Genomic DNA, 25629 nt, shown 5'->3' with positions numbered 1-25629 from the left:
GGATGTGGTTGCAGTGACGGAGACTTGGTTAAAAGAAGGACAGGACTGGCAGCTGAATATTCCGGGTTATAAGTGTTTTAGGCGAGACAGAGGAGGGGCTAAAAAAGGTGGGGGAGTAGCGATATTAGTTAGGGAGCATATTACCACGGTGCAGAGGGTAGACAACTTAGAGGGGTCATGTACTGAGTCACTGTGGGTGGAACTTAGAAACAGGAAGGGTGCAGTCACTATGCTGGGGGTGTACTACAGACCACCCAACAGCCCACGGGAAGTGGAGGAAAGGATATGTCAGGAGATTCTGGATAGGTGCAGAAAAAATAGGGTTGTTGTAGTGGGGGACTTTAATTTCCCTGGTATAGAGTGGAAAGTGCTTAGAGCTGGGGTTCCGGACGAGGAGGAATTTGTAAAATGCATACTGGAAGGTTCTTTGGAACAGTATGTAGATAGCCCAATTAGAGAGGGGGCTATACTGGACCTAGTTCTGGGAAATGAGCCCGGTCGGGTCGTCAAAGTTTTGGGAGGGGAACATGTGGCAAATAGTGACCACAACTCTTAACTTTAGGATAGTAATGGACAAGGATGAGTGCTGTCCTACAGGCAGGGTGCTAAATTGGGGGAAGGCTAACTATAGCCGGATTAGGCAGGAATTGGTGGATGTTGATTGGGAGAGGATGTTCGAGGGTAAGTCCGCGTCTGGCATGTGGGAGTCTTTTAAGGAACAATTGATAAGGCTGCAGGACAGGCATGTGCCTGTAAAAAGGAAAGATAGGAAAGGTAGGATTCGAGAGCCGTGGATAACCAGGGAAATTGAGGATCTGATTAAAATGAAAAGGGAGGTGTACGTTAAGTCCAGGCAACAGAAAACAGATGGAGCTCTGGAGGAATACAGAGGGAGTAGGAAAGAACTCAAACGGGGAGTTAGAAGGGCAAAAAGAGGTCACGAGATGTTCTTGGCAGGCAGGATTAAGGAGAATCCTAAGGCATTCTATTCATACGTTAGGAACAAATGAGTTGTCAGGGAGAAAATCGGACCTCTCAGGGACAAAGGAGGGGAATTATGCTTAGAACCCAAGGGAATAGGGGAGGTCCTAAATGAATACTTTGCATCGGTATTCACGAAGGAGAGGGACGTGTTAACCGGGAGTGTCTCGGAGGGAGGTGTTGACCCGTTAGAGAAAATATCCATTACAAGGGAGGAAGTGTTAGGTTTTTTAGGGAACATTAAAACTGACAAAGCCCCAGGACCTGATGGCATCTATCCTAGACTGCTCAGGGAGACGAGAGATGAAATTGCTGGGCCTCTGACGGAAATCTTTGTCGTTTCTTTAGACACAGGTGAGGTCCCTGAGGATTGGAGGATAGCGAATGTGGTCCCGTTGTTTAAGAAGGGTAGCAGGGATAACCTACTTGACGTCCGTGGTAGGGAAGTTGTTGGAGAGGATTCTTAGAGACAGGATGTATGCGCATTTAGAACGGAACAATCTCATTAGTGACAGACAGCATGGTTTTGTAAGAGGGAGGTCGTGCCTTACAAATTTGGTGGTGTTTTTTGAGGGAGTGGCAAAAACGGTTGACGAAGGAAGGGCCGTGGATGTCGTCTATATGGATTTCAGTAAGGCCTTTGACAAAGTCCCACATGGCAGGTTGGTTAAGAAGGTTAAGGCTCATGGGACACAAGGAGAAGTGGCTAGCTGGGTGGAGAACTGGCTTGGCCCTCGGAGACAGAGGGTAGCGGTCAAAGGGTCTTTTTCCGGCTGGAGGTCTATGACCAGTGGTGTTCCGCACGGCTCTGTACTGGGACCTCTGCTATTTGTGATATATATAAATATATATAAATGATTTGGAAGAAGGTGTAACTGGTGTTATCAGCAAGTTTGCGGATGACACGAAGATGGCTGGACTTGCGGATAGCGAAGAGCATTGTCAGACAATACAGCAGGATATAGATAGGCTGGAAAATTGGGTGGAGAGGTGGCAGATGGAATTTAATCCGGATAAATGCGAAGTGATGCATTTTGGAAGAAATAATGTCGGGAGGAGTTATACAATAAATGGCAGAGTCATCAAGAGTATAGAAACACAGAGGGACCTAGGTGTGCAAGTCCACAAATCCTTGAAGGTGGCAACACAGGTGGAGAAGGTGGTGAAGAAGGCATCTGGTATGCTTGCCTTTATAGGACGGGGTATAGAGTATAAAAGCTGGAGTCTGATGATGCAGCTGTATAGAACGCTGGTTAGGCCACATTTGGAGTACTGCGTCCAGTTCTGGTCGCCGCACTACCAGAAGGACGTGGAGGCTTTAGAGAGAGTGCAGAGAAGGTTTACCAGGATGTTGCCTGGTATGGAGGGTCTTAGCTATGAGAAGAGATTGGGTAAACTGGGCTTGTTCTCCCTGGAAAGACGGAGAATGAGGGGAGATTGAATAGAAGTGTACAAGATTATGAAGGGGATAGATAGGGTGAACGGTGGGAAGCTTTTTCCCAGATCAGAAGTGATGATCACGAGAGGTCACGGGCTCAAGGTGAGAGGGGCGAAGTATAACTCAGATATTAGAGGGATGTTTTTTACACAGAGGGTGGTGGGGGCCTGGAATGCGCTGCCAAGTAGGGTGGTGGAGGCAGACATGCTGACATTGTTTAAGACTTACCTGGATAGTCACATGAGCAGCCTGGGAATGGAGGGATACAAACGATTGGTCTAGTTGGACCAAGGAGCGGCACAGGCTTGGAGGGCCGAAGGGCCTGTTTCCTGTGCTGTACTGTTCTTTGTTCTTTTGTACACCACTGGTCACTGGCCTCCAGTCACTAAAGCAGCCGTCTGTCACCACCCTCTGTCTCCCACCACTACTTTAGATGGAAAGTACAAAAGAATAAGATAGCTCAATTGCCTCTCTTTCCTCATGAACCCCAAACCTGAGCTCCCGCCAATCTGAGACTCTGATTTTGCACTAATCAGACTCACTTCACGTAGGCCGGTGCTACCCAGTATGGGTTCTGTTCGGCTTCTTTTGCATGACGTAAGATAGCTTCACGTGGGTTGCTATCATCCGTTTTATCCAGAGCTATGTTCTTCACAATAAACGATGATAGTGTCCCACCATGAGTCCCAACACGTCCACCACGTCCTGTAAGAAAGGCAAGGTCAGCAGGTCAAAGGCACATCATATCCCCAACACCCATCCAGAACCACTCCCCTTTTATCCCCAGGAACCTTGATGCAATTGACTTAAACTCTCCAAAGTAACAATCAAACTGAAGTTTACCCAGTAGCTCCCAGATCCTGCAATGCTCCTTAGTTAACAGAGCTGATGTTAGATGTAGCTTGCCGTCATGAGAGAAATGTGAAGAGGATGATACCTGGTCCAGATACGGGGGGTTCTGGTTTGTGAGATTTAACAGGGTCAAGACGATCTTTCTCCAACTGTTTCCTGGTACTCTTCTGCCTGGGTTCCCGGAACATGGGCAACGCATGAGCTGAGAACAAACAAAGCAAACAATTTATTAAATGATGATTGTACTATTCACACCAACCCTAATGTTTTCAGGCATCTGGGGTATATCGGTGCGCTGTGGGGAACATCAGTGTGGGCCACGGGGTACATCAGAGTGTCAGATTGAGGGGTGTGGGATATATCAGAGTATTACAGTGAGGGGTGTGGGGTACATTAATGATGGGTGTGGGGTATATCAGAATGTTACAGTGAGGGGTGTGGGGTATATTAGAATATTAGTGAGGCGTGTGGGGTGTATGAGGAGAGACTAAGTCGGCTAGGATTATATTCACTGGCGTTTAGAAGAGTGAGGGGGAATCTCATAGAAACGTAAAAAATTCTAACAGGGTTAAACAGGGTAGATTCAGAAAAAATGTTCCCGATGGTGGGGGAGTCCACAACTAGGGGTCATAGTTTGAGGATAAGGGGTAAAACTTTTAGAACTGAGGCGAGGAGAAATGTCTTCACCCAGAGGATGGTGAATGTGTGGAATTCACTACCACAAAATGTAGTTGAAGCCAAAACACTGTCTGATTTAAAAAAGAAATTAGAGAAAGCTTTTGGGGGCTATAGGGAACGAGGGATATGGGGGAAAGGGGTGGGGGGAGAATCAGGATATTGAATTCGATGATTAGCCATGGTCAAAATGAATGGCACATAAGGTGTGGGGTGTATCAGAGTGTTGCAGTGGGGGCTGTGGGGTATATAAGAGTGTGACTGTGAGGTGTGTGGGATATATCAGAGTGTTACAGTGAGGGGTATATCAGAGTGTTACAGTGAGGGGTGTAGAACATATTTGGCATTTTTGTGGAAAAGGTGCATGAAAACAGAATTCGCCAACTTTACCTATGACTAATCCTGCATGGTTCCCCTGCATGTGGCAGGGGATTGAGCTTGTTCCTGCCTTTCTTCAGATTGGAAGAGTGGCTGTGTTGTGTTAGAGCGGTTTTCCTGGAGAGGTCCTGTACTTACGTGTGATAACATAATCCTGCGTGACAGTCTGACTCTGCTTTGCTTTTCGCTTTGTTTTCACGACACAGAGTTTAGCCCCTCTGCAAAACAGAAAGTTCTGGTCAATGAATGAAACGTTCTGAGAGGGTCTAAACCTACTCATCAAACTTGGCTTTTCTGCTCAAGCTGAGGCCTGGAGTGGACTGCTGTACTTAGGCTGGGTCCGAGTCTGAAGCTGGACCTTGGGTTGGAGTTCAGCTTGTGCCAGTGCCTGCCCATGCCAAGATATAAAGCTGTTGGGGTTAAGACCCGAGATGGGGTTGGAACTGGGACATGGGCTGGGTTAGTAGACATCTAGCTGGCTTGACCATGCTTTACTCCATGGTGTGGGACCAAAGCCTTTAATTAACCCAGAAACTATAGACCAGTCAAATTATAATGCAGAAATATTTTGAGACAAATTTGGGAACAAATTTAATTGGCAACTTGGGTGAATAAATGTAATTCGGCACAGATTTATTAAAGGCAGATCGTGTTTGTCTAACTTAATCAAACTGTTTTATGAAATAATGGAGAAGATTCACGAGGGTAGTGCATTTGATGTGTTTATTGACCAGAAAAAGACATTTTGAAATTTACCACTCAATAGACTTGCTACTGAAATTGAGGTCCAAATTATTAACAGGATATGGTTACAAAATTGGCTAAGGGACAAACGTTTAAAATGATTCAAGACAGTTGAGTACAATGTTGATAAATGTGAGGTCACCCATTTTGGCAGGAACAGCAGCAAAATGGACTATTATTTAAATGGTAAAAAATTGTAGCATGCTACTGTGCAGAGGGATCTGGGTGTCCTTGTGCATGATTCACAAAAAGTTGGTTTGCAGGTGCAGCAGGTAATTAAGAAGGCAAATGGAATTTTGTCCTTTATTGCTGGAGGGATGGAGTTTAAAAACAGCGAGATTATGTTGCAGCTGTATAAGGTGCTGGTGAAGCCATATCTGCAGTACTGTGTACAGTTTGGGTCTCCTTACTTGAGAAAGGATATACTGGCACTGGAGGGGGTACAGAGAAAACTCACCAGGTTGATTCCGGAGTTGAGAGGGTTGTCTTATGAGGAGAGACTGACAGGACTGGGGCTATATTCATATTCAAAAGAATCTTACAGAAACATATAAGATTATGAAGGGAATAGATAAGATAGAAGCAGGGAAGTGGTTTCCACTGGCAGATGAAACTAGAACTAGAACATGGCCTCAAAATAAGGGGAAGCCGATTTAGGACTGAGTTGAGGAGGAACTTCTTCACACAAAGGGTTGTGAATCTGTGGAATTCCCTGCCCAGTGAAGCAGTTGAGGCTACCTCATTGAATGTTTTTAAAGCAAGGATAGATAAATTTTTGAACAGTAAAGGAATTAAGGGTTATGGTGAGCGGGCGGGTAAGTGGAGCTGAGTCCACGAAAAGATCAGCCATGATCTTATTGAATGGCGGAGTTTCTATGATAAGTGTATCCACAGTCTGGTGCTGACCTCTTTCCAGCTGACAGCTATTTGAACAATCACCTTTTACCTTTGGCTCTTGACTGGATGATAGTAGACTTTTGCCAGTCCATTTCCTGTCCCCACCATTATCTGGTTCAGCTTTGGGTGCCATAGGCATCGAATAACACTCTGAAAAATGAACAGAAAATGTATTGAGCATGAAATAATCTTCACTGTCCAGAGGATTTTTGCGGATAGCGATGAGGACCAGAGGATACAGCAGGATATAGATCGGTTGGAGACTTGGGCGGAGAGATGGCAGATGGAGTTTAATCTGGACAAATGTGAGGCAATGCATTTTGGAAGGTCTGATACAGACAGGAAATATACAGCAAATGGCACAACCCTTAAGAGTATTGATAGGCAAAAGGATCTGAGTGTACAGGTACACAGGTCACTGAAAGTGGCAATGCAGGTGGAGAAGGTAGTCAAGAAGGTATACGGCATGCTTGCCTTCATCAGCCGGGGTACTGAGTTTAAAAATTGACAAGTCATGTTACAACTTTATAGAACCTTAGTTAGGCCGCACTTGGAATATAGTGTTCAATTCTGGTCGCCACACTGTCAGGAAGATGTGGAGGCTTTGGACAGGGTACAGAAAAGATTTACCAGGATGTTGCCCGGTATGGAGGGCATTAGCTATGAAGAGAGTTTGGAGAAATTTGGTTTGTTCACACTGGGACGACGGAGATTGAGGGGCGACCTGATAGAAGTCTGCAGTATTATGAGAGGCATAGACAGAGTGAATAGTCAGAAACTTTTTCCCGGGGTGGAAGAGTCAATTACTAGGGGGCACAGGTTTAAGGTGCGAGGGGCAAGGTTTAAAGGAGATGTATGAGGCAGATTTTTTACACAGTGGGTGGTGCTTGCCTGGAACTCGCTGCCAGGGAAGGTAGAACATAGAACATAGAACATAGAACATTACAGCGCAGAACAGGCCCTTCGGCCCACGATGTTGCACCGACCAGTTAAAAAAAAAACTGTGACCCTCCAACCTAAACCAATTTCTTTTCGTCCATGAACCTATCTACGGATCTCTTAAACGCCCCCAAACTAGGCGCATTTACTACTGATGCTGGCAGGGCATTCCAATCCCTCACCACCCTCTGGGTAAAGAACCTACCCCTGACATCGGTTCTATAACTACCCCCCCTCAATTTAAAGCCATGCCCCCTCGTGCTGGATTTCTCCATCAGAGGAAAAAGGCTATCACTATCCACCCTATCTAAACCTCTAATCATCTTATATGTTTCAATAAGATCCCCTCTTAGCCGCCGCCTTTCCAGCGAAAACAATCCCAAATCCCTCAGCCTCTCCTCATAGGATCTCCCCTCCATACCAGGCAACATCCTGGTAAACCTCCTCTGCACCCTCTCCAAAGCCTCCACATCCTTCCTGTAATGTGGGGACCAGAACTGCACACAGTACTCCAAGTGCGGCCGCACCAGAGTTGTGTACAGTTGCAACATAACGCTACGACTCCTAAATTCAATCCCCCTACCAATAAACGCCAAGACACCATATGCCTTCTTAACAACCTTATCTACTTGATTCCCAACTTTCAGGGATCTATGCACACATACACCTAGATCCCTCTGCTCCTCCACACTATTCAAAGTCCTCCCGTTAGCCCTATACTCAACACATCTGTTATTCCTACCAAAGTGAATTACCTCACACTTCTCCGCATTAAACTCCATCCGCCACCTCTCGGCCCAACTTTGCAACCTGTCTAAGTCTTCCTGCAAACTACGACACCCTTCCTCACTGTCTACCACACCACCGACTTTGGTGTCATCAGCAAATTTGCTAATCCACCCAACTATACCCTCATCCAGATCATTAATAAATATTACAAACAGCAGTGGCCCCAAAACAGATCCCTGAGGTACACCACTTGTAACCGCACTCCAGGATGAATATTTACTATCAACCACCACCCTCTGTTTCCTATCCGCTAGCCAATTCCTGATCCAATTTCCTAGATCACCCCCAATCCCATACATCTGCATTTTCTGCAGAAGCCTACCATGGTGAACCTTATCAAACGCCTTACTAAAATCCATATATACCACGTCCACTGCCTTGCCCCCATCCACCTCCTTGGTCACTTTCTCAAAAAACTCAATAAGGTTAGTAAGGCACGACCTACCTGCCACAAAACCATGCTGACTATCACCTATCAATTCATTACTCTCCAAATAACTATAAATCCTATCCCTTATAATTTTTTCCAACATCTTGCCGACAACAGAAGTGAGACTCACCGGTCTATAATTCCCGGGGAAGTCTCTGTTCCCCTTCTTAAACAATGGGACAACATTCGCTAACCTCCAATCTTCTGGTACTATACCAGAGGCCAATCTTCTGGTACTATACCAGAGGTAGTTGTGGTGAACCATAGATGGTTACCACTATGGGTACTGAACCATAGATGCTTATCACTATGGGTACTTGTACATATGTTACTCTTGTTACTGTTGGGGTTAGGGTTGGGGTGTTCCACCTGTTGGCCTTGTTCTGTGGTACACTCCGGTTGGCTCCGCCTTCCTATAGGAATATAAAGGTCACTGCACTTCCTAGTGACCCTTTAGTCTGGGATTGTATTGTTAAGCAGTATGCTCTATTCTTGTTGCTAATAAAAGCCTTTATTTCCCGGGTACGATCCAGCCTCCCGAGTGAATTAATCGCGCATCAATTTTATTAGCAACAATTTTTGTTTTGAAAAAAAAAACATGGAGCAAATGTTAAAACCCGATCGGCTTACCTTAGATCCGCGTGCCGCTGGAGCGTCGAACACTTTCGACCATTGGTTGAAGTGTTTCCAGGATTATATCGACGCCTCAACAGCAGTCCAAAACAACGCCGACAGATTGCGGGTCCTCCACGCAAGGGTAAGCGACACTGTGTATGCAACAATCCGCGATTCCCAAGACTACAAAGAGGCCATCGAATTACTCAAGAAGCTGTACCATAAACCGCCAAACGAGATTCATGCTCGTTACCTACTAGCCACTCGACGGCGGCAGCCCGGCGAAACGACGGGACAGAACCTGCGCGAACTTCAGCAGCAAGCCAGAGCCTGCAATTGCAAGCCAGTGTCGGCTACTCAATACACTAACGATCTGATCCGAGATGCGTTCGTAGCGGGAATCGGCTCATCCTATATTCGCCTGCGGCTGCTAGAGCAAGGTAACTTGGACCTAGCTAAGACGGTGGAATTGGCTGATGCGATGGAAACGGCCTCCAGAAGTCTTGAAACTTACCCCATCGACCACGTGGGAACATCGTGGCAAGTACAGCCACCGACTCAACTCTACCCAGCGGCTCCTAGGAACTGCGCGATCGTGCTTTCAACCTCGGACCTGACGGCTGCGGCAGCTCCAGGAGGCCCACGGTGCTATTTCTGTGGATTGGCGAAGCACCCTTGCCAGAGATGTCCGGCCAGGATGGTATTTTGCTCCGCTTGTGGAAAGAAAGGGCACTATACTAAAGTGTGCCGAGCGAAGCCCCCTTCGAAGCCAAGCAGTGCTGCGTGTGACTCCCCAGGATCCGTCTCCTCGTCTCCAGTTTCGTCGATGTCTTCAACCACGTGCGATTCACGGGCACCGCCATTCCTGAGGACGACGACGCAAGACACGTGCGACCTGTGAATGCCGCCACTTTCAACGCCATCGATCACGTGCGATCCATGGGCGCAGCCATTTTGGTCGACACCGGCCGCAGACGACCAGCAGGGGTCCTCATCATCGATCATCTCAGCTGCCTGCAGTTGCACTCGGGATCCAACAGTGGCGTCAATCATCCTGGACCAGGCCAAGCCTCACAGACTCGACAAGTCCATGATGGACATAGAGGTAAACGGACGCCTGATACATTGACAGCGGGAGCACGGATAGTTTCATTCATCCGGATACCGTGAAACGGTGCGCTCTCCGAGTACAAACTGTCAGGCAGACAATCTCTATGGCGGCGAGGTCCCGATCTGTTACCGTTCTTGGGAGCTGCGTGGTAGCTCTAACAGTGCGGGGCACAGTTTATGAGAACTTCAGGCTCCTCGTGCTACCGCACCTTTGCGCTCCGGTACTCCTGGGACTAGACTTTATGGTCCACCTGAGGAATGTGACCCTGCAGTACGATGGGCCACTCCCTCCACTTTCAGTGGGAGAACAGCAGCCTCCAAATTGCCCAGCGCGCTCCACGTGCAGTCTCTCGACACTCAAAATCACCCTGCCTTCTTTATTTGAAACTCTCGTGCCAGGCTGCAAGCCCATCGCAACTAAGAGCAGGCGTTACAGCGCTGAGGATCGGATCTTTATTCGATCTGAGGTTCAGTGGCTCCTCAGGGAAGGGATTATTCAACCTAGCACTAGCCCATGGAGAGCGCAAGTCGTGGTGGTTAAGACTGGAGACAAGCCCCGGATGGTCATAGACTATAGTCAGACCATTAATAGGTACACGCAGCTGGACGCGTACCCTCTCCCGCGCATATCTGACATGGTCAACCAGATTGCGCAGTACCGGGTGTTCTCCACCATCGACTTGAAGTCAGCCTACCACCAACTCCCCATTCGCCCAGAGGACCGAAAACACACGGCCTTTGAGGCAGATGGCCGTCTCTACCACTTCTTAAAGGTCCCTTTTGGCGTCACTAATGGGGTCTCGGTCTTCCAGCGTGAAATGGACCGAATGGTGGACCAAAATGGGCGACGGGCTACCTTCCCGTACCTGGACAACGTCACTATCTGCGGCCATGACCAGCAGGACCACGACGCCAACCTCCTGAAGTTTTTATGCACTGCGTCTCGCCTGAATCTGACCTGTAACAGGGAGAAGTGTGTATTCAGCAAGCACCGCCTTGCAATCCTCGGATACGTGGTGGAAAATGGGGTCATCGGCCCCGATCCAGGCCGTATGCGTCCCCTCCTTGAACTTCCCCTACCCACTAGCATCAAAGCACTGAGAAGATGCTTAGGCTTCTTCTCGTATGACGCACAGTGTGTTCCCAATTATGCGGACAAAGCCCGTCCGCTCATAAAATCTACCTCTTTTCCTCTGGCAGCAGAGGCTCGTTTAGCCTTTGAAGGGATAAAAGCTGACATCGCGAAAGCCACGATGCACGCTGTCGATGAGTCCATCCCCTTCCAGGTGGAGAGTGATGCATCTGATTTCGCCCTGGCCGCCACACTTAACCAGGTGGGCAGGCCCGTCACCTTTTTCTCTCGCACCCTCCAAGGCCCTGAAATTCGGCACTCCTCTGTGGAAAATGAGGCTCAGGCCATTGTGGAGGCTGTACGGCATTGGCGCCATTATTTGGCTGGAAAACGATTTACCCTACTCACGGACCAGCGGTCCGTGGCCTTCATGTTCAACAACACGTTAAGGGGAAAAATTAAAAATGATAAAATCTTGAGGTGGAGAATCGAACTCTCCACCTACAACTATGATATCATGTACCGTCCGGGGAAGCTCAATGAGCCCTCAGATGCCCTGTCGCGTGGAACATGTGCCAGTGTGTAGGAGGACCGGCTACAGGCCCTCCACAATGATCTCTGCCATCCTGGGATCACTCGGCTCTTCCATTTTGTAAAGGCCCGGAATCTGCCCTACTCTATAGAGGATGTCAGGTCGATAACTCAAAGCTGCCAGGTATGTGCTGAATGCAAGCCGCACTTCTACCGACCTGACAGGGCACACCTCATTAAGGCCACTCGCCCTTTTGAACGACTGAGTGTTGATTTCAAGGGCCCCCTTCCTTCGACAGATCGGAATGTGTATTTCCTCAACGTGGTTGACGAGTACTCCCGATTCCCTTTTGCCATTCCCTGTTCTGACATGTCCGCAGCCATGGTCATCAAAGCCCTGCGGAGTCTTTTTACCATGTTCGGCTACCCCAGTTATATCCACAGTGATAGGGGTTCGTCGTTTATGAGCGACGACTTGAGGCAATACGTGCTCTCTAAAGGAATTCCTCAAGTAGGACTACGAGTTACAACCCATGGGGTAACGGGCAGGTCGAAAGAGAAAACGCTACAGTCTGGAAGGCTGTCTTACTGGCGTTGAGGTCTAGGGGTCTTCCAGTCTCCCGTTGGCAAGAGGTACTTTCTGATGCGCTCCATTCAATCCGGTCCCTCCTGTGTACGGCAACCAACGCTACCCCACATGAGCGGATGTTTACCTTTCCTAGGAAGTCTTCCTCTGGTACCTCACTGCCGTCTTGGTTGACGTACTCAGGACCTGTCCTCCTGCAGCGGCATGTTAGGACCCGCAAGTCCAACCCTTTGGTTGAACAGGTCCATCTCCTCCACGCCAACCCTCAATATGCCTATGTAGCATATCCTGACGGGCGAGAGGACATGGTCTCTATCCGTGATCTGGCGCCTGCAGGGGACCTGGAAACCCCCGTCGCTCCCGCACCCCTGGTTAGGGTTCCTTTGCCCATTCTCTCCCCTCCTGACACGGCGCGGGCAGTATCGGGACCTCCACTTAATCCTCTTACTCCCGTGTACAGATTGCCTGAGTCCAGGAGATTGTCGCCACCTCGAGGCTTGCCTGAGTCCAGGAGATTGTCGCCACCTCGAGATCCACCCGTCCGTGAGGAACTGGAGGAGTCACTGGACACCACCTTGGAGAGAGGGTCACCACGGTCACCAGAACCGGCGCTACCAACAGTGTTGCGGAGGTCGCAGAGACGGTGTGGACCTCCGATACGACTGAACTTGTGAATATATGGACAGTTCGTACTGTTTTTTTGCCCCACCGGCCTTTGTTTTTAAAGGAGGGATGAATGTGGTGAACCATAGATGGTTACCACTATGGGTACTTGTACATATGTTACTCTTGTTACTGTTGGGGTTAGGGTTGGGGTGTTCTACCTGTTGGCATTGTTCTGTGGTACACTCCGGTTGGCTCCGCCTTCCTATAGGAGTATAAAGGTCACTGCACTTCCTAGTGACCCTTTAGTCTGGGATTGTATTATTAAGCAGTATGCTCTATTCTTGTTGCTAATAAAAGCCTTTATTTCCTGGGTACGATCCAGCCTCCCGAGTGAATTAATCACGCATCAGTAGTGGAAGCGGATACGGTAGTGGCTTTTAAGGGGCGTCTTGACAAATACATGAATAGGACCTGAATAAAGGGATATGGTCCCTGGAAGGGGAGGGGGTTTTAGTTCAGTCAGGCAGCATGGTCGGCTGACTTGGCGGGCCGAAGGGCCTGTTCCTGTGCTGTAATTTTCTTTGCTCCTTGAAAGCTGACCGCTGTATGAGATAAAGAGGCAACAGCTAAGGTGAAACTACCTTCCACATTTCGAAATATTGAAAATAATTCGTAAAGGTGAAAGGAATAAAATCCCTGACCACAGATATTAGGAGGTGGTGTGCCAAAAACACGATCAGAGCTGAGTTTTAAGGTAGGTCTTAATGGAGAAGATAAAGTTGGTGAGGCAGAAAGGTGTTGGAATGGTGTTCGTGACTGGGCTGTAAGAAGTTGAAGGCAGGCCATCAATGGTGGTAGCAAGGGAATGGGGGATTCACAAGAACATAGTCTTAAAGAAACGCAAGGGATAAAAGCCAACAAAATCCCCAGGACTTAATGGCCTACGCCTGAGTGTTCTAAAAGAGCCATTAGAGTTTTACAGCACAAAGAGAGGCCCTATGGATCATTATGTCTGCGTGGCCATCAAGCAGCCATCTATTTTAAATCTATTTTCCATCACTTGGTCCGTAGCTTGGAAGCTATGATGTTTCAAGTGCTCATTCAAACGCTTCTTAAATGTTGAGAGGGTTCCCGTCTCTACCACCCTTTCAAGCAGCGAGTTCCGGGTTCCCACCATCCTCTGGTGAAAACATTTTTCCTCAAATCGTTCAATTCTGGTCGCCACATTACAGGAAGCATGTCAAGGTTTTGGAGAGGGTGCAGAAGAGGTTTACCAGGATGCTGCCTGGATTAAAGGGTATGAGCTATAAGGAGAGGCTGGACAAACTAAGGTTGTTTTCTCTGGAGCAGCGGAAGCTGAAGGGACACCTCAGATAGAAATCTATAAAATTATGAGAGACATGGATAGGGTTGACAGTCAGAATCTTTTTCCCAGAGTTGAAATGTCTAATACTAGGCAGCATGCACTTAAAGCGAGGGGGGAAAGTTTTGCACAGAGAGTGGTAGGTGCCTGGAACGCGCTGGTAGGGGTGGTGGTGCAGGCAGATACGATAGGGGTGTTTAGGGGCTTTCAGATGAGCACATGAATATGCAAGGAATAGAGGGATAAAGACCAAGGGCAGGCAGAAGGGATTAGTTTAATTTGGTGTCATGTTCGTGGGCTGATAATCATCGACACCGGTGCCCCACAAAGCTTTATCCTCAGTCCCCTTGTGAAGTTATACGAAGTAAGGAATAGCATGATGGGAAAATTGGTCAGCTATTTGGTACAAAATAAGCAAGGCTGACTCCGCATAACTTTAAGACTGTATGAGTAAATAAAACAAGATAAGGTCAGGGATGACGGAGTCACCGACCTTCTTCTGTTACACCAAAGGACAAGATAAGGGTATGAATAATGAGACAAAGAGTTCGAGGAGGTCAGCAAGTTATGACATGATTAATGACATTGCTTATGATTCTATTACTAATCGAATTCCTGAATATGCTCTGGTCATGCAAAGTGATAATGATTATGTATAAATACTGAACTGATTCTTTGTGTAATTGCGGACTTGTGGAAGAATCAGCAGTTGTACCAACTGCTCTTTGACCTCAAGTTTCAGCCATATACTGCATGCAGTCTTTCGTAAATAAATTCTTGGTATTTTGTCGGAACAAATTTTGTTGAGTCTTTCTATCACAGTCAAGAAGCAGGAAAGTTTCCACTTCAACACCCTACTACACTCCTTATACACCTAAGACTGTGTGGCCAAAATCCCCTCCAACTCGCTGACGACACCACAGTCGTGGGTCGGTTCTCAAACAATGACGAGACAAGAGTACAGGAATGAGATGGAGAATCTGATGAACTGATGCGGTGACAATAATCTCTCCCTCAATGTCAACAAAACGAAGGAGTTCATCATCGATTTCAGGAAGCATAGTGGAGGACATGCCCGTCTACATCAATGGATACAAAGTAGAAATGGTTGAGAGTTTAAAGTTTCGGGGTGTCCAGATCACCAACAACCTGTCCTGGTTCCTCCATGCTGACACGATAGTCAAGAAAGACCAGCAACACCTCTACTTTTTAAGGAGGCTAAGGAAATGTCTGGAAGTCTATAAAACCATGAGAGGCATAGATAAGGTTGACAGTCAGAATCTTTTTCCCAGAGTTGAAATGTCTAATACTAGGCGGCATGTACTTAAGGTGGGAGGGGGAAAGTTCAAAGGTGATGTGAGGGGCAAGTTTTTTTTATACAGCGAGTGGTAGGTGCCTGGAACGCGCTGCCAGGGATGGTGATGCAGACAGATACGATAGGGGCAGTTAGGGGCTTTCAGATGAGCACATGAATATGCAAGAAATAGAGGGATATGGACCAAAGGCAGGCAGAAGGGATTAGTTTAACTTGGCGTCATGTTTGGCATGGGCCGAAGAGCCTGTTTCTGTGCTGTACAGTTCTAGGTTCTAGATGGTCCCAGCAGATCAGAAAGTCCAGAACTAGGGGTCATAGTTTCAGGATAAGGAGTAGATCTTTTAGGACTGAAGTAAGGAGAAATTTCTTCAGCCAGAGGGTGGTGAATCTGTGGAATTCACTACCACAAAAAGTAGTTGAGGTCAAAACATTGTGTGATTTCAAGAAGAAATTAGAGAGAGCTCTTGGGGCTAAAGGGATCAAGGGATATGGGGTAAGGTCAGATGAGGCCATTGAGTTTGATGATTAGCCATGATCAAAATGAATGGTGGAGCAGGCTCAAAGGGCCAAATGGCCTACCCCTGCCTTTATTTTCTATGTTTTCCTCGCACTAGCAACACACTCAAAAATCTCCCTAGCACTCACTCCAGTGCAATTACATCTTTTCTGTAAGGAGGTGACCAGAAATATATACTTATCTCAAATTGTGGCCTTCCCAATGTTTCATACAGTTCCAACAGAAACCTCCACCTTCATTTTACAGAATCACAGAATTGTTATGGTACAGAAGGCCTTTTGACCCACTGTGTGCACCAACTCTCCAAATGAGCATCATTACTTCGTGCCATTCCCCTGCCTTTTCCCCATACTCATGCACATTGTTGAAATTTGCTATGGAAATTGTCCCCTGCGCACTAATCTAGATAGAGTCAAAGAGGTTCACAGCATTTGGCCCAACTTGTCCATGCTGCCCAGTTTTTACCATTAAGCTAGTCCCAATTGACCCTGTTTGGCCCATATCCCTCTATACTAATCCTACCCGTGTAACTATCTAAATGCTTTTTAAAAGATCATTATTACATATCAGGAAAAGGGTCCGATTACTGACCAAAACCACTACAAACCTTCCTCTAGTCTGAAAAATATCCATTAAAGTTACTCTCTGCTTCCGATTTTTTAGCAAATTTTGTATCGACGTTGCTGCTGTCCCTTTTATTCCATATTCTACGTCTCTGCTAATAAACAAAAGGATTCTGTATGTCTCCTTAACCACCTTATTGACCTGTCCTGCTACCTTCAGGGATCTGTGGACATTCACCCCACCTCTCAGTATCTTCCCATTTACTGCGTAATTCTTTGGCTTATTTAACCTCCCCCAAATGCATCAACTCACATTTCTCTGGACTGAATTCCATATGCCACCTTTCTGCCCACTCAGTCTGGAATTCAGTGCCTGAAAGGAAAGGATTGATAGCTGCCAATGGTAATCCTCACTGGTGACCATGTGGCCAATTTTTATACAAATACACGAATTGGGAGTGTGAGGAGCCCACTCGACCCTTTGAGTCTGCTCCGCCATTCAATAAGATCATGGCTAATCAGCTTCAACCCACATTCCTGTCTACTCAAAGATCAAAGAAAATTACAGCACAGGAACAGGCCCTTCGGCCCTCCAAGCCTGCACCAACCATGCTGCCCGACTTAACTAAAATCTCCTACCCTTCCGGGGACTCTCCATTCCCATCCTATTCATGTACTTGTCAAGACGCCCGTTAAAAGTCACTATCGTATCCGCTTCCACGACCTCCCCCGGCAACGAGTCCCAGGCACCCACCACTCTGTGTAAAAAAATCTGCCTCGTACATCTCCTTTGAACCTTGCACCTTAAACCTGTGCCCCCTAGTAATTGACTCTTCCACCCGGGGAAAAAGCTTCTGACTATGCACTCTGTCCATGCCTCTCATAATCTTGTAGACTTCTATCAGGTCTCCCCTCAACCTCTGTCTCTCCAGTGAGAACAAACCAAATTTCTCCAACCTCTTCTCATAGCTAATGCCCTCCATAGCAGATCATACCCTCATACCCTCTTTGTTCGACTGGAGCAGGACTGAGAGGGAGAGATTCTTAGCAGGAGTGCTGAGGGTAAGCAAAGTACTGATTTATTTATTTGTTGTATTCCTTGTTTGTTTCGTGGGCTTTTTTCAAGGTTTTAAATTAAGGGAAGTGAAGGGGATTCTGGGAGGTTGAGTTCTTAGTATAAAAGTCAGTTACCTGGGGGGTTCGACCTCTTTGTTCGACTGGAGCATAAAAAGCAGGCCGCACTATACAGCGGGCAGCGTCGGGAGCGGGCAGTGGAGTGAGTGGGAAGCAGAGTGAGAGCTGTAAGGGCTTTGGCTCGCAGGGCTTAGGTGGAAATGGGTGACACAGGACGGGTTTAAATTCATTCTGTTACCCTTCAATTTTGAATCCTTGTTCTTTCCCAGTGCACTCTGAGGAAGGGGAAAAAGGGTTCAGTGTTTCATTGGAGCAATTCTTTTTCTTTGTAGCCGTAAGTTTTATATGGAGGGGATGGAAGTGAAGGCAGTGCAATGTACCACCTGCAGAATGTTTGACGTGAGGGACACCGTCAGTGTCCCTGCTGATTACACCTGTGGGAGGTGCACCCATCTGCAGCTCCTCCAAGACCGCGTTAGGGAGCTGGAGCTGGAGTTGGATGAGCTTAGGGTCATCAGGGAGGCAGAGAGGGCCACAGACACAAGCTTCAGGGATATAGTTGCTCCAGGGAATGAAAATAGATGGGTGACAGTGAGAGGGGCTGGGAGGAAGCAGTCGGTGCGGGGATCCCCTGTGGTTGTTCCCCTTAGCAACAAGTATTCCACTTTGGATACAGGTGAGGAGGGCGACCTACCAGTGGTAAGCCGCAGTGACCAGATCGCCAGCGCTGAGTCCGTCCCTGTGGCTCAGAAGGGAAAGGGGGAGAGCGGTAGAGCTATAGTTATTGGGGACTCATTTGTTAGAGGGATAGATAGGAGGTTCTGTGGCAACAAGAGAGACTCACGGATGGTATGTTGCCTCCTGGATGCCAGGGTCCGTGACATCTCCGACCGTGTCTTCAGGATTCTAAAGGGGGAGGGGGAACAGTCACAAGCCGTGGTGCACGTCGGCACCAAAGCCATAGGTAAGAGAGGGGACGGGGATTTAAAACAGGAATTCAGGGAGCTTGGGTGGAAGCTGAGAGCCAGGACAAAACAGGTTGTCATCTCTGGTATGTTGCCAGTGCCACGGGCTAGTGAGTTGAGGAACAGGGGGAGAGTGCAGTTAAACACATGGATGCAGGGATGGTGTAGGAGGGAGGGTTTCAGCTATGTGGATAATTGGAACACTTTCTGGGGAAGGTGGGACCTGTACCAACAGGACGGGGTGCACCTGAACCAGAAGGGCACCAATATCCTGGGAGGGAAATTTGCTACGGCTCTTCGGGGGGATTTAAACTAATTTGTCAGGGGGATGGGAAAAGGAGTTGTAGTCCAGAGGTCAGTGAGTGTAGTGAGGTACTGGGAAGGGTATGATGGTCAAAGGTGGGTACCAGCAGACAAGAAGGTGGGTTGAAGTGTGTCTACTTCAATGCAAGGAGCATCCGAAATAAGGTAGGTGAACTTGGGGCGTGGATTGGCACTTGGGACTACGATGTTGTGGCCATTACGGAGACATGGGTAGAACAGGGACAGGAATGGTTGTTGGAAGTTCTGGGGTATAGATGTTTCAGTAAGTGTAGGGAAGCTGGTAAAAGAGGTGGAGGAGTGGCACTGTTAATCAAGGAGAGTGTAATGGCTGCAGAAAGGCATTTCGAAGGGGATCTGCCTACAGAGGTAATATGGGCTGAGGTTAGGAATGGGAAAGGAGCGGTCACGTTGTTAGGAGTTTACTATAGGCCCCCAAATAGTAATAGAGATGTGGAGCAAGAAATTGCTAAGCAGATTATGGATAGGTGTGGAGGTCACAGGGTAGTTGTCATGGGGGACTTTAACCTTCCCATATTGATTGGAACCTTTATAGGTCGAATAGTTCGGATGGGGCAGTTTTTGTGCAGTGTGTGCAGGAGGGGTTCCTGACACAATATGTGGATAAGCCGACAAGAGGTGGGGCCACATTGGATTTGGTACTGGGAAATGAGCCGGGCCAAGTGTTGGATTTGGTTGTGGGAGAGCACTTTGGAGATAGTGACCACAATTCGGTGTCTTTTGTTATTGCAATGGACAGGGAGAGGGCCACACGGCAGGGTATAGTTTACAATTGGGGGAGAGGTAATTATGATGCAATCAGGCAGGAATTAGGAAGCATAGGATGGGAACAAAAATTGTCAGGCAAAGGCACTAATGATAAGTGGAACTTTTTCGAGGAACAAATACTGCGTGTCCTTGATAGGTATGTCCTTGCCAGACAGAGAGGAAATGGCCGATTGAGGGAACCATGGTTCACAAAAGAGGTGGAATGTCTTGTCAAGAGGAAGAAGGAAGCGTATGTTAGGTTGAGAAAACAAGGTTCAGTTGGCTCGATGGAGGGTTACAAGTTAGCAAGAAATGAGCTGAAAAAGGGGCTTAGAAGAGCTAGGAGGGGGCATGAGAAGTCCTTGGCGGGTTGGATCAAGGAAAACCCCAAGGCTTTTTACTCTTATGTGAGGAACGGTAGCACAGTGGTTAGCACTGGTTAGCACTGCTGCTTCACTGGTTAGCACTGGTTAGCACTGCTGCTTCACAGCTCCAGGGACCTGGGTTCGATTCCCGGCTTGGGTCACTGTCTGTGTGGAGTTTGCACATTCTCCTCGTGTCTACGTGGGTTTCCTCCGGGTGCTCCGGTTTCCTCCCACAGTCCAAAGATGTGCGGGTTAGGTTGATTGGCCATGCTAAAATTGCCCCTTAGTGTCCTGAGATGTGTAGGTTAGAGGGATTAGCGGGTAAATATGTAGGGATGTGGGCGTGGGGCCTGGGTGGGATTGTGGTCGGTGCAGACTCGATGGGCCGAGTGGCCTCCTTCTGCACTGTAGGGTTTCTATGATTTCTATGAAAAGAATGACCAGGGTGAGGCTGGGGCCGGTCAAGGACGGCAGTGGGAATTTGTGCATGGAGTCAGAAGAGATAGGAGAGGTGATGAATGAATACTTTTCTTCGGTCTTCACCAAGGAGAGGGGCCATGTTTTTGAGGAAGAGATGGTGTCACAGGCTGATAGGCTGGAGGAAGTAGATGTTCGGAGGGAAGATGTACTAGCAATTTTGAATGAACTGAAAGTTGATAAGTCCCCTGGGCCTGATGAAATCTATCCTAGGATTCTTTGGGAGGCAAGGGATGAGATAGCAGAGTCTTTGGCATTGATCTTTGCGTCCTCACTGTCCATGGGGGTGGTGCCAGAGGACTGGAGAGTGGCAAATGTGGTTCCTCTGTTTAAGAAAGGGAATAGAAATGACCCTGGTAATTACAGGCCGGTTAGCCTTACTTCGGTGGTCGGTAAGTTGATGGAAAAGGTCCTTAGGGATAGGATTTACTACCATTTAGAAAGATGCAGCTTAATCCGGGATAGTCAGCACGGATTTGTGAAGGGCAAGTCTTGCCTCACAAATTTGATTGAATTTTTTGAGGAGGTAACTAAGTGTGTAGATGAAGGTAGTGCAGTTGATGTCATATACATGGATTTTAGTAAGGCGTTTGATAAAGTCCCCCACGGTCGGCTTATGAAGAAAGTAAGGATGTGTGGAATAGAGGGAAGTTTGGCCGATTGGATAGGTAACTGGCTATCTAACAGAAGACAGGGTGGTGGTGGATGGAAAATTTTCGGACTGGAAACCGGTTACCAGCGGAGTGCCACAGGGATCAGTGCTTGGTCCTCTGATATTTGTCATTTTTATAAATGACTTGGAAGAGAGGGCTGAAGGGTGGATCAGTCAATTTGCTGATGACACCAAGATTGGTGGAGTAGTGGATGAGGTGGAGGGCTGTTGTAGGCTGCAAAGAGATATAGATAGGATGCAGAGCTGGGCTGAAAAATGGCAAATGGAGTTTAACCCTGATAAATGCGAGGTGATTCATTTTGGTAGGACAAATTTAAATGTGGATTACAGGGTCAAAGGTAGGGTTCTGAAGAATGTGGAGGAACAGAGAGATCTTGGGGTTCATATCCATAGATCTCTGAAGGTTGCCACTCAAGTGGATAGAGCTGTGAAGAAGGCCTATAGTGTGTTGGCGTTCATTAACAGGGGGTTTGAGTTTAAGAGCCGTGGGGTTATGCTGCAACTGTATAGGACCTTGGTGAGACCACATTTGAAATATTGTGTGCAGTTCTGGTCACCTCACTACAAGAAGGATGTGGAGACACTGGAAAGAGTGCAAAGGAGATTTACCAGGATGCTGCCTGGTTTGGAGGGTAGGTCTTATGAGGAAAGGTTGAGGGAACTTGGGCTTTTCTCTTTGGAGCGGAGGAGGTTGAGAGGTGACTTGATAGAGGTTTATAAGATGATGAGGGGGATAGATAGAGTGAACGTTCAAAGACTATTTCCTTGGGTGAATGGAGCGGTAACTAGGGGGCATAACTATAGGGTTCATGGTGGGAGATATAGGAAGGATGTCCGAGGTAGGTTTTTTACTCAGAGAGTGGTTAGGGTGTGGAATGGACTGCCTGCAGGGATAGTGGAGTCAGAAACTTTAGGAACATTTAAGAAGCTATTGGATAGGCACATGGAGTACTTCGGGATGATAGGGAGGAAATAGCTTGATCTGGATTTCAGACAAAGCTCGGCACAACATCGTGGGCTGAAGGGCCTGTTCTGTGCTGTACTGTTCTATGTTCTATACCAGGTAACATCCTGGTAAATCTTTTCTGTACCATCTCCAAAGCCTCCACATCCTTCTGTTCGTGTGGCAACCAGAATTGAACACTATATTCTAAGTGCGGCCGAACTAAGGTTCTATAAAGCTGCAACATGACTTGCCAATTTTTAAACTCAATACCCCGGCCGATGAAGGCAAGCATGCTGGATGCCTTCTTGACTACCTTCTCCACCTGCATTGCCACTTTCAGTGACCTGTGTACCTGTACACCCAGATCTCTTTGCCTATAAATACTCAAGGGTTCTGCCATTTACTGTACATTTCCTATCTGTATTAGACTTTCCAAAATGCATTACCTCACATTTGTCCGGATAACCTTACTCGATAACCTTTCAGAGAAGAAACATAGAAAAACTACGGCATAATACAGGCCCTTCAGCCGACAAAGTTGTGCCGAACATGTCCTTACCTTAGTGATTACCGGGCTTACCTAAAACCCTCTATCTTACTAAGTTCCATGTACTTATCCAAAAGTCTCTTAAAAGACCCTATCGAATCCGCCTCCACGCACCCACCACCCTCTGAGTGAAAAACGTACCCCTGACATCTCCTCTGTACCTACTCCCCAGCGCCTTAAACCTGTGTCCTCTTGTGGCAACCATTTCAGCACTAGGAAAAAGCCCCTGACTATCCACTCGATCAATATCTCTCAACATCTTATACACCTCTGTCAGGTCACCCCTCATCCTTCATCTCTCCAAGGAGAAAAGGCCGAGCTCACTCAACCTATCCTCATAAGGCATGCCCCCCAACCCAGGCAACATCCTTGTAAATCTCCTCTGCACCCTTTCTATGGCTTCCACATCCTTCCTGTAATGAGGCGACCAGAACTGAGCACAGTACTCCAAGTGGGGTCTGACCAGGGTCCTATATAGCTGCAACATTATCTCACGACTCCTAAACTCAATTCCTCGATTGATGAAGGACAGTACATCATACGTCTTCTTAAACACAGCTTCAACCTGCACAGCTGCTTTGAGCATCCTATGAACTCGGACCCCAAGATCCTTCTGATCTTCCACACTGCCAAGAGTTCGACCAGTAATATTATATTCCGCCATCCTACTTGACCTGTCAAAATAAGCCACCTCACACTTATCTGGGTTAAACTCCATCTGCCACTTCCCCGCCCAGTCTTGCATCCTATCAATGTCTCGCTGCAACCTCGGACATCTCTTCACACTATCCACAACACCTCCAACCTTTGTGTCATCAGCAAACTTACCAACCCATCCCTCCACTTCCTCATCCATGTCATTTATAAAAATCACAGAGAGTAAGGGTCCCAGAACAGATCCCTGGGGCACTCCACTGGTGACCGACCTCCATTCAGAATATGACCCATCTATAACCACTCTTTACCTTCTGTGGGCAAGCCAGTTCTGGATCCACAAAGCAATGTCCCCTTGGATCCCATGCCCCCTCACTTTCTCAATAAGCCTTGCATGGGGCACCTTATCAAATGCCTTGCTGAAGTCCATATATACTACATCTACTGCTCTTCCTTCATCAATGCGTTTAGTCACATCCTCAAAAAATTCAACCAGGCTCGTAAGGCATGATCTGCCTTTGACAAAGCCATGCTGACTACTCTTCATAGAAATCACAGAAACCCTACAGTACAGAAAGAGGCCATTCGGCCCATCGAGTCTGCACCGACCACAATCCCACCCAGGCCCGACCCCCATATCCCTACATATTTTACCCGCTAATCTACGCATCCCAGGGCACTCAGGGGCAATTTTAACATGGCCAATCAACCTAACCCGCACATCTTTGGACTGTGGGAGGAAACCGGAGCACCCGGAGGAAACCCACGCTGAATCATATTATACCTCTCCAAATGTTCATAAACCCTGCCTCTCAGGATCTTCACCATCAATCCATCAATTCTCAATCAACCTCCTTGTTAATCAAGAATCCATCTTGCTCTGCCTCAAAAGCTCTGCAACCACTGCCTTTTAAGAGAGTTCCAGAGGCTCACAACCCTCAGAGAAAAAAAATCCTCCTTAAAGATGTTTTCTACAAACCTCTCGATCATTCTTGATCAAACCTCTTGGCACTGCTGATCAGGGATAGTGTCACAGCTGTAGAGAAGGTGTATGCTGTGGAGGGATTGTCCACCGAGTCTCTGTGGGTGGAAGTTCAGAGTGGGAAGGGGCCGGTCACTTTGCTGGGAGTTTTCTATAGGCCGCCCAATAGTAACAGGGAGGTGGAGGAGCAGATAGGGAAACAGATCCTGGAGAGATGCAGTAATAGCAGAGTTGTTGTGATGGGAGACTTTAATTTCCCAAACATAGATTGGAATATCCCTAGGGTAAGGGGATTGGATGGGAAAGAGTTCGTTAGATGCGTTCAGGAGGGTTTCCTGACACAGCATGTGGACAAGCCTACAAGAGGAGAGGCTGTACTTGATCTGATACTGACCAATGAGCCTGGACAGGTGTCAGATCTCTCAGTGGGAGAGCATCTTGGGGATAGCGATCATAACTCTATCTCCTTTATGCTTGCGTTGGAAAAAGAGAGGATCAGGCAAGCTAGGAAAGTGTTTATATGGAGTAAGGGGAAATATGAAGACATGAGGCAGCAAATTAGAGGAGTAAATTGGAAGGAGGTATTCTCGGGGAAATGTACTGAAGAGAGGTGGCAGTTTTTCAAGGAATGTCTGTCTAGAATTCTACAGGACAACGTTCCGAACAGACAGGGAGGTGTTGGTCGGTTAAAGGAACCGTGGTGCACGAAAGCTGTGCGGGACCCAGTCGAGAAGAAAAGCAAAGCGAACAAAAAGCTCAGAGAGCTTGGCGAAGATAGGGATTTAGAAGAGTATACGGCTTGTAGGAAGGGACTAAAGAAGGAAATTAGGAGAGCCAGAAGGGGTCACGAGAACAAAGAACAATACAGCACAGGAACAGGCCCTTCGGCCCTCCAAGCCCGTGCCGCTCCCTGGTCAAACTAGACCATTCTTTCGTATCCCTCCATTCCCACTCCGTTCATATGGCTATCCAGATAAGTCTTAAACGTTCCCAGTGTGTCCGCCTCCACCACCTTGCCTGGCAGCGCATTACAGGCCCCCACCACCCTCTGTGTAAAATATGTCCTTCTGATATCTGTGTTAAACCTCCCCCCCTTCACCTTGAACCTATGACCCCTCGTGAACGTCACCACCGACCTGGGGAAAAGCTTCCCACCGTTCACCCTATCTATGCCTTTCATAATTTTATACACTTCTATTAAGTCTCCCCTCATCCTCCGTCTTTCCAGGGAGAACAACCCCAGTTTACCCAATCTCTCCTCATAACTAAGCCCCTCCATACCAGGCAACATCCTGGTAAACCTCCTCTGTACTCTCTCCAAAGCCTCCACGTCCTTCTGGTAGTGTGGCGACCAGAACTGGGCGCAGTATTCCAAATGCGGCCGAACCAATGTTCT

At 47.6% G+C, this 25629-nt stretch overlaps 1 protein-coding gene across 1 annotated transcript in view; it reads right to left on the bottom strand.

Annotated features, from left to right (window-relative positions):
• Positions 1-25629, bottom strand: part of wdr70 (WD repeat domain 70) — a 176051-nt gene that overhangs the window by 7991 nt on the left and 142431 nt on the right. The window contains exons 7-10 of the mRNA XM_078213899.1: positions 6015-6115; positions 4463-4542; positions 3357-3473; positions 2962-3124 (exon numbers count right to left, since the gene is read on the bottom strand). Coding sequence (XP_078070025.1) covers positions 2962-3124; positions 3357-3473; positions 4463-4542; positions 6015-6115 — 461 coding nt within the window. The remainder of the gene's footprint in view (positions 1-2961; positions 3125-3356; positions 3474-4462; positions 4543-6014; positions 6116-25629) is intronic.

The sequence above is a fragment of the Mustelus asterias genome, chromosome 6 (assembly GCF_964213995.1).
Source record: "Mustelus asterias chromosome 6, sMusAst1.hap1.1, whole genome shotgun sequence".
NCBI lineage: Eukaryota > Metazoa > Chordata > Chondrichthyes > Carcharhiniformes > Triakidae > Mustelus > Mustelus asterias.
The sequence above is the reverse complement of the archived record's forward strand: the minus strand, read 5'-3'. Positions and strand labels throughout refer to the sequence as shown.